Raw genomic sequence first — 9,032 nt, forward strand, 5'->3', positions numbered from 1 at the left:
TTGGGTGTGCCGAACTCTGTGAGTGAGTCTGATCTTGGTAGGCGAGGCTGATCTCTGTAGGCAACCTCTGTAGGTGAGTCTTATCTGTCCAATCTCTCCAGGCAAGTCTGATCTCTGTAGGTGAGTAATCTGTCCTATCTCTGTAGGCAAGTCTGATCTCTGTAGGCAACCTCTGTAGGTGAGTCTGATTTGTGCAAACTCTGTAGGCGAGTCTGATCTCTGTAGGCAATCTCTGTAGGCAAGTCTGATCTCTGTAGGCAAGTCTGATCTCTGTAGGCAACCTCTGTAGGTGAGTCTGATCCGTGCAAACTCTGTAGGCGAGTCCAATCTCTGTAGGCGACTCCGATCTCTGTAGGCGAGTCTGATCTCTGTAGGCAACCTCTGTAGGTGAGTCTGATCTGTCCGATCTCTGTAGGCAAGTCTGATCTGTCTAATCTCTGTGAATGTGTCCATGTGTCCGAACTCTGAGAGTGAGTCTGATCTTTGTAGATGATCTCTGTAGGTGAGTCTGATCTTTGAAGATGATCTCTGTAGGTGAGTCTGATCTTTATAGATGATCTCTGTAGGTGAGTCTGATCTCTAAAGATGATGTCTGTAGATGAGTCTGATCTGTCCAATCCCTGTGGGTGTATCCGATCTCTGAGAGTGAGTCTGATCTTTGTAGATGATCTCTGTAGGTGAGTCTGATCTCTATGGATGATCTCTGTAGGTGAGTCTGATCTCACTAGGTGATCTCTGTAGGCGAGTCTGATCTCTGTAGGCAACCTCTGTAGGTTACTCCGATCTTTGTAAGCAACCTCTGGGGGTGAGTCTGATCTCTGTATATGATCTCTGGGGGTGAGTCTGATCTCTGTAGATGATATCTGGGGGTGAGTCTGATCTCTGTAGATTATATCTGGGGGTGAGTCTTATCTCAGTAGATGATATCTGGGGGTGAGTCTGATCTCCGTAGATGATATCCGGGGGTGAGTCTGATCTCTGTAGATGATATCCGGGGGTGAGTCTGATCTCTGTAGATGATCTCTGTAGGTGAGTCTGATCTCTGTAGATGATCTCTGTAGGTGAGTCTGATCTATGTAGATGATCTCTGAAGGCGAGTCCGATCTCTGTAAGATGATCTCTGAAGGTTATCTCTGTAGGCGAGTCTGATCTCTGTAGATGATCTCTATAGGCAAGTCTGATCTCTGTTGTTGATCTCTGTAGGTGTGTCCGATCTCTGTGGGTGAGTCTAGTCTCTGTAGGTGAATCTGATACATTTAGATCATTCTTCAGGTATAAGTATACTCGGTTTCATTTGTTGCCAGTGTTACTCATATTTAAGTCTTGCGTTGCTGTATTTACCTGCAGCAAACTTCTGTCTGATGAATTTCCTGCAGGGTTGACTCATGTTATAGATGAAGGATACACTCTAAAAAAAACGGAGCTAAATAGCACTAAAAGTGGTTCTTGGCTCGTTATCATAAAGGAATTATTTTAAGTGCCATATGGCACCGATGAAGTACCTGTGTAGCACCATAAGGTGCTATGTATAACCATATGTGGTGCTATAGTGGTGCTATATGACCCCCGTATGGTTCTTCATAGGTGCTTCAAAGGTGCTATATAGCACTAAAAATGGTTCCTCTATGATTACAAGCCAAGAACCACTTTTAGTACTATTTAGCACCGTTTGTTTATAGAGTGTACATGAACATCAGATAAAAATAAGAGATACAGCAAGGTGCACTTTTAAAAATAAAGGTGCTTGAAGGTTCTTCACAAGCAATGCCATAAAAGAAACATTTTGGTTTCACAAAGAACCAGTCAGTCAAAGGTTCTTTAAAGAATCTTTTGTGAAACAGATGTTTAAGGTTCTTTATGGAACTGTTTAGCAAAGAATGGTTCTTTTATGGCATTATGCATGAAGCATCTCCATGTTTTTCTTTATATTTTGAGGACTGACCCTCTTGTGTTCTAAGACATGACTGTGAAGAAACTCTGTCAGGACCAATGACGGACATCAACTAGCATCTGGATTTCACAAAGCTTTAAATCCCTGTGCATGACTTTCATTTGGCAGGATTTTATACTGGCATGAGTGTGTTTTAGGTTTAGGAGAAGGACTGTAGATGCTGTCATCTGCTATTCACTCATACTCATTTATATTTACGTGTGCGTGCGTGAAAGAGAGACAGCTGCAGTTTATTCATCAAAACCATTTTTCTACAGAATTGCCCTTATTCTCTACACACAGAGAGAGAGAAAGACTCTTTATACACACACATTCATGTTTTCCTGCTTTATAAATTACATAACAGATTTTGTTATTCTATTCGTGTTTTTAAAGCAGTTTTTTAATAATGTAATGTGTCGCAGTTTTGTTAACACACATGCTGCAAGACGCAGCAGATATTGTGACGTTTATTGCCTCTGACACGTTCACGCTTTAATCATTCCTTTACATGCACGCGTAGTTTATACGTCGTGCACGCCCACAGTCGATCACATCCATCTCGATTTAAACAGGAACATATGTCGGTGCAGACCAAAAGATAGTCGTTGACAGACATTCATATCGCTTATCGGCGCTGAGGCCTCAAAGCGCGTGAGTGAGGCGCGTGGCCGCTAGATGGAGACGCGCGCGCTTAAATGTTTAGGAGGAATAAGAAACGTTGTAAACATGATGTTTACTGACTACAGACCTGTCCAGTGATAACAACAAAAAACCATAAATCTTTGATTTCCATCCGTGTCACTGCCTGAATTTCGCATCTGTTATAATAGTTTAGCTTAAGCTGATTACATTAAAACTAATAATATATATATTTAACGCTTTTTATCTGTGCCTTCTCGTTGTCATTCTGTTTGTGCTGTGGTAGCTTCTGTCATCAAAACAAATTCTTCGTATGTGTAAACACACCTGACAATAAAAGCTCTTCTGATTAACTGAAATAACTTAAAAAGCCTATAGCCTATAAAATTCCTGCTGTTATTGAAGTGTAAGATATCACATTAAATGATAATTTTCTGTTATGACATTTTAGAAAACATGATAGAAATTGTGTGTTTACAGGTAAGTTTTCGTTTAAACAATATTTTCTGAAAACCTTCCAAATATTTTCTCTAGGACAGTGGAATGAAGTGTGGTCGCATCGGAATACGCGCGATTTAAAGGCCTATATGCCCAATTTACCTAACGTACAACAAGGAATTCAATGTGAAGCAACTAGCATATAAGTTATTAATCTACATTTATGAACGTAGTTTTTATTATGTGATGATTTTTAGACACTCAATAAACAGAATAATCGTATTATGATATTCGAGTTTACCTTTACAAATTAACAGTAAGGACGTTTTCTTTTTTACGCTTTTACAATATCAAATATTAAAGCCACGATTTAACGTTTGGTTACTTGTCTAACTTGTCTATTTCTTCTTTAAACAGCTATGCATAAACAGGAGTCTAGTGATATTTACAGAAAACAGAATGTTTTAGTATTTTCCTGACGACAAATTAATAATTGTTGGGTTACTGTATTATTATTTGTACGTTATGGCAGCCTTGTTGTCATTTCGACACATTTGTTGACCTATTTCGGTATTAGAGTTGAATAATAATTAGCCAAAACACATGTGCATAATGCACAGACGTATGTAGGCTATATAAAGTACATCAAATCTCTAAATTAAAGTCTCACAAAAGTAAAATTTTATTTAAAGAAACTAAATAGACTTAGAAATCGTGTAAACCTAAAAATCGTTTTAATTAAATTTAGGGATTAAAAAATTCTTATGTATGGAGACGGAAACACGGCTGGACAGACCTGTTTATCTAATACTAAATAAAATAGAGTTCATTAATATCATTAACATTATAGCGATTCATCAAAAGGCGCGGAACAAAAGAATTGGTTTGCATTTGTGATAACTACACCCTTAAATTACAAATTTTCCTAAAAGCCTCTGCTAGATGCGTAAATGTTAATGTTTTAATGTCCCTCTCTATACAGCCATTAAACAAAAAATAAAATCACATAGAAAAAGCGTTAATGCGTTTTCTCACTTCTGTGAGAACATTAACCATGGTTTGACAGTAACCAGTTTGTTTGTTTAATTTGTAGTAAACCACATTTTTACCATTGTATTACTATAACAATATCATTGCTTAACTATGGTATTTGTAATGAAAATCAGTAATACAAATAGTGATTAGTTAATTTTCCTACGTGAAAATCTGTCTGGTGTCCGACGACACCTGCTTTTGCGCTTTTAAAGCTTCTAGGCGTTGTGTGCGTTTATTAGCTCGTATTTTGTTGAGACTGTCAATTGATATCTTTTTACTCTTCTCGGATGTACAAGGGTTAAGAGGTGAGACGTTCGAGTGTTCAGACACGCTGTAAATATGTGGAACTTGCTGACATCCAATCAGATCAAGACTCCACTAGTAGATTGGCCAATAGGCACACGCTGTGGGCTTAGTGTCGGCCGCAGGTGAAGTGGATAGTGGCTCTTGTGTGTTCACTCATACTTGCGCTCTGGCGACGTGGATGCGCATCCGCAAAAAGTGCCTTAACACGGGGCGCAATGCGACTAAACTGCCGCCACGGGGCTAAAACTCCATGTGATCCGGATCAGAACCGTTTAACTTCGATGCTCTGGGATCAAAAGTGACTTTTTTTGTTGAAAATGGCCGTGCGCAGTAACTCTCTGATGCCATTTTCCATTCAAGCCATTCTAAACCGAAAAGAAGAGTCTCGCCATCTGAAGGATCTGGATGTGTGTTTCTCCAAAAGTGCGTGCTGGAAAATCTTTGATGAAATGGACGGAACGGAGCGAAGCGACGAGCGAGAGCAGCAAAACTACGATTCAGACTCTGGACTTAGCGAGGATAACGACGCGAGAGCGCAACGGGACCCAAAGAGCATGAAAGACGCTGATTTAGCGGACGAAACTGATCACGAATCCACGGCAGCGGATCACAGCAAAGGCCTAAGCGACTGCGTGTCCGGTGAGTAAACTCTCACAACTTCATATGATGCATGTCAAGAGTTGATGTGATGGTTGCTCTCCAGCAGTGAAGAGTGTCCCACGCGAGCTCCTCTGACTTCATTAAATTCAGGAAAATAAACAACGCGTTTGTGTTTCAGATTGCAATGCGACAGAGGAGAAAAGCGGCGATCAGCCCAAGCAACGGAAGAAACGCTCCCGCGCCGCGTTCTCACACGCGCAGGTGTTCGAGCTCGAGCGGCGCTTTAATCATCAGCGCTATTTATCTGGACCGGAGCGCGCGGACCTCGCGGCATCTCTCAAACTCACCGAGACGCAGGTCAAGATCTGGTTTCAGAACCGACGGTACAAAACCAAACGGCGTCAGATGGCCGCCGACCTGCTGGCCTCGGCCCCGGCAGCGAAGAAAGTGGCCGTGAAAGTTCTGGTCCGTGACGACCGGAGGCAGTACAGTCCTGGAGAACTGCTTCGACCCCCGCTGCTCGCGCTGCAGCCCTCCTATTACTACCCGTACACGTACTGCCTGCCCGCCTGGAGCCTGTCCTCCTGTACTGGAAACCAGTAACTGTAGAACACTCGCTGCTGTAGGCTACTGGAAACCAGTGACTGAACACTCGCTCATATTTATTTTGTTAAGACGTTTACGAAAAATACCGAGGAGATTTATTTACAGAATTGCCTCGTTCCTCCCGGGACTGTTTTCAGTTTGGTTCTGTACGGACACGTTTAGGATTTTATTTCAGATTGTATGGACAGTTTGTCATTTTCTTTCGATTTTTTTAACAAAACATTCTTTCCTCTGGTTGGAAAACAGCACTTGATGTCGTTAAGACGCGTTCTTGCTGCAGTTCTAAGGTAACGACTGGCACTTTCCCCATATTGCGAAATTTAAGCTTAAAAACTGAGCAAAATAATGATATGAAGGTTTGTTAAACTCCTTTATAAGCGAGCCGTGGAATTCAAACGATTTAAATATGTACTTGTTTTCGTATTTGTGTAATATGTTTTTGTTGCTGTTGTTTAAATGCAAACATTAAAATTTGTAAAGCTTCATTTGTTTTTTCTTACATTTGTATTTATATTTAACTACTTTTTTTCTTACATGTTTATTAATATATACCACGTGAAATGGCCGTTAGTCTTAAACGGAAAGGAGTAATAATAATGCATGAATTATTTTATAAGTATAATATAAAGGGTGTCATCACAGCAAATACAGACAACATAAATATTATAGTACAGCCATTAAAATTCTAGCATCATACAAAAATTTAAGATACAGGCTATGTATGTCATATATTGCATAAATAGGTCATTATTATATGTTATAAAAGATATCTGCTTACCAAACGCAAATCGTGTGCACATAAATTCACTAAATTTACTGAGACGCTAATTACACCTTTTTAGTTTCCTATCATCATTAAAAGATTTTTTTTTTGTTTCTCGTACCTTATTGGTATACTGAGCCTGTTATGCAGTATTAAGAGAGAAAATGTCATAAACAGTTAGTTGAAATTATTTAAAAACAACAATAGAAAGGTTTACAATAATAAAGGAAAAAGTACAATTTAAAACAAACAAAATAATAAAAGCACAATACCAGTAGTAACAGCATTAGTAATAAAGAGATTGTAACCTATTGGGTTTGTGAATGTTTTTCTCGCGAATGCTTGATTTATGCACGCGGCTCACCTCAGAATGTATTATATATGCTTTAAAATTACTACTAATAGCTTATTTCAGTTGTTTTATATAAACATCAATTTTAAATTTTACATCAATATCAATTTTCTTATTAATTAGTCATGTTATTATTCTAAAAGTAGTAATAAAATCTTCCTAATATACATAGCTATACCAAGAAGCATGCAATGTGAAGAAATATGTACAAGAAACAAAAGATACAAAGTACTAAAATCGGTTGTATTATCAAAAATAAATCATATAATATTATGTCCTGTGAACGGCTCGAAAAAAATCACACCGCGTCATTCAAGACTGATTCCCTTGAGGTGATTCTCGTATAATTCAGGAGCAGGTGAAGTGTTTGTCTCTATGATGTTTTCCCAAAGAAACTCACTCTTGTGAATTATACGAAAATGATGAACAGACTGTCTCATGATAGATTGTGTACCGATGGATCAGTCTCTTTGTTGTGAGGTTTGCGTACGCACGTTAGATTTTTGTGTTCGTACACCTGACAGTTGGCGTACAGTTTCGCGTACGTATAGAGTTTCACAGTTGTACAATAGGCTATGGTATTATTTAGATTATTCTAATATTTTTTTTTACTAATGCTAGGGGTAAACCAATGAAGCTTTAAGAGGCCCGCTGACATCTAAAGAAGTAGACAGTTAAACATTTGGCAATTTGGTAAAATAACGTGAAGAAATTGATCAACTGCTTCATGACTGGTTTACTGCATATGCAGTAGGCCTGTCTGCATCATTTAGCATCAACATGTCTTTATAATTCTGTATTATCACTACGCAATTTTCAGATGAAATGTTTTTAGATTTTAACAAAAGAATGTGGAAGTCTATAAAAAATTATCACATAATCATTATAAACAGCTTTTAGTATATATTCTCTCTGTTTTTACATTTTTAGTATAAATGTAAGACTTTTACAAAGGTTCACTTTTCCGGGAAAATGTGTTAAATAAAAAAAGAGAGAAGAGCTGCGCCATGAGCTTTAGTGTCAAACTCAAACGGGCGCGCTCCCATGATCTAAAAATCATTCGCAGATGGAGATCCATTTTGCAACTCAAAATGCTATTGGCATTGAAGTAATCACACACACTTAAAATCAAGATTTTCCCAATGGTTCTCTGAATTGTCAAAGAATCCTCTTATTAACAAAAAGTGTGGGGTTCCTGTAGTTGTTGAAGTTTAATATTGGTATTGATGTTTTCAATCTATAGCTTATTGTGTTCACTGAATGGTTTTCTGTGAATTTGGCACCAGGTGCTTTACTAAAGAAATTGAGAATATAATAACATTCTTTGTGGAACAATATAGTCAACCTTTCTGATTCCATGGTTCTTTGTGAAACCTTGGTTTAGAGTAGCCTATACATCCACACTGGATGTTACTGCGTGTGATCGTGTGCTGTAATGAATTGTTCAGATGTGCGACGTGTGTTCACAATGTCATTTGTCATGTTTGCCCTCCTCACTGTGTTTTTACAGGATTTGCAACCCTAACGTGCTCTCGCAATTTCCCAGTAGATGTAAGTCCTTTTTTTACTATTCTGTGAATGCCTGTATATTTTTGGTCAAATTTTGGACGTCAAGGACAATTTCTTTATACACGCTAATAGAGCGCGGCTGTCACACATAATGGCGCGTAATCAGCGCAATCATTTCCCGCGCAGAGACATGAGCCAGTTGTTGTTCTAGATCAAGTTTCCAATTTAATGAAAGAAAATTGGCATTTCAGACACTTCAGTTCTGCGGGTTAGAATTGTCCACCTGCAGACGTCCATTTATCTCCTAATTGAATTATATTTTCTCGTTGTAAAGCCTGCACATGTGCTTGTGCTCCTCGGGGATTCCGCGCGCCTTTTTTTCTGGTTGCCCATGGTGAATCTCTTTGTACCTGCTGGAGTCTCATCGTCAGAACATCAGGAACAGAGCAGATAAAGTGGCCGTGAAAGAGTAGCTGCTGTGGACTGTGATGTGAAGCAGATGTTGCACGCGTGGAAATGCTTAACAGGTGTTTAACCTAACGCCTCTAACAGTTAAACATGTCACAGCATCACATCTAATTATCAGATCTAATGATCAGTGATCTAATTACACTCCCGCCTGACGTGTTGTGACGTTAAGAGTGACCCGAAAACAAAACGGACGGATAATTATTTTTAAAAAAGAATTCTCGGATCAGCGTATAGAGAAAAAGAAAATAAGGTTTTGAAAACTCTGCCTTACTGTTGTTATTTGTAAGACTTTCCTGTAGGCTAGTAAACACTGAGAATGAAATTGGATTATGACAAAAAAGAAAATAGCCCTACATTAATTAATTAACAGCTTGGGTCTT

The 9,032-nt window shown here is 38.8% G+C and overlaps 1 protein-coding gene across 1 annotated transcript; it reads left to right on the forward strand.

Moving 5' to 3' along the window:
* The first annotated feature begins 3,914 nt into the window (after positions 1 to 3,914).
* nkx3-2 (NK3 homeobox 2) lies at positions 3,915 to 6,070 on the forward strand. The gene is made up of 2 exons (XM_065270784.2): positions 3,915 to 4,990; positions 5,130 to 6,070. Exons 1-2 carry the CDS (start codon positions 4,669 to 4,671, stop codon positions 5,552 to 5,554), a joined length of 747 nt encoding a protein of 248 aa, XP_065126856.1. The 5' UTR covers positions 3,915 to 4,668; the 3' UTR covers positions 5,555 to 6,070.
* The last annotated feature ends 2,962 nt before the right edge of the window (positions 6,071 to 9,032 follow it).

This window comes from Paramisgurnus dabryanus, chromosome 16, assembly GCF_030506205.2.
Source record: "Paramisgurnus dabryanus chromosome 16, PD_genome_1.1, whole genome shotgun sequence".
In the NCBI taxonomy this organism is placed as follows: domain Eukaryota; kingdom Metazoa; phylum Chordata; class Actinopteri; order Cypriniformes; family Cobitidae; genus Paramisgurnus; species Paramisgurnus dabryanus.

Excerpts from the sequence above, each read along its gene's own strand:
- nkx3-2 (XM_065270784.2), top strand. The coding sequence starts at position 4,669 with ATGGCCGTGCGCAGTAACTCTCTGATGCCATTTTCCATTCAAGCCATT. Across the intron at positions 4,991-5,129 it reads CCTAAGCGACTGCGTGTCCG|ATTGCAATGCGACAGAGGAG; the intron begins GTGAGTAAACTC and ends TTTGTGTTTCAG.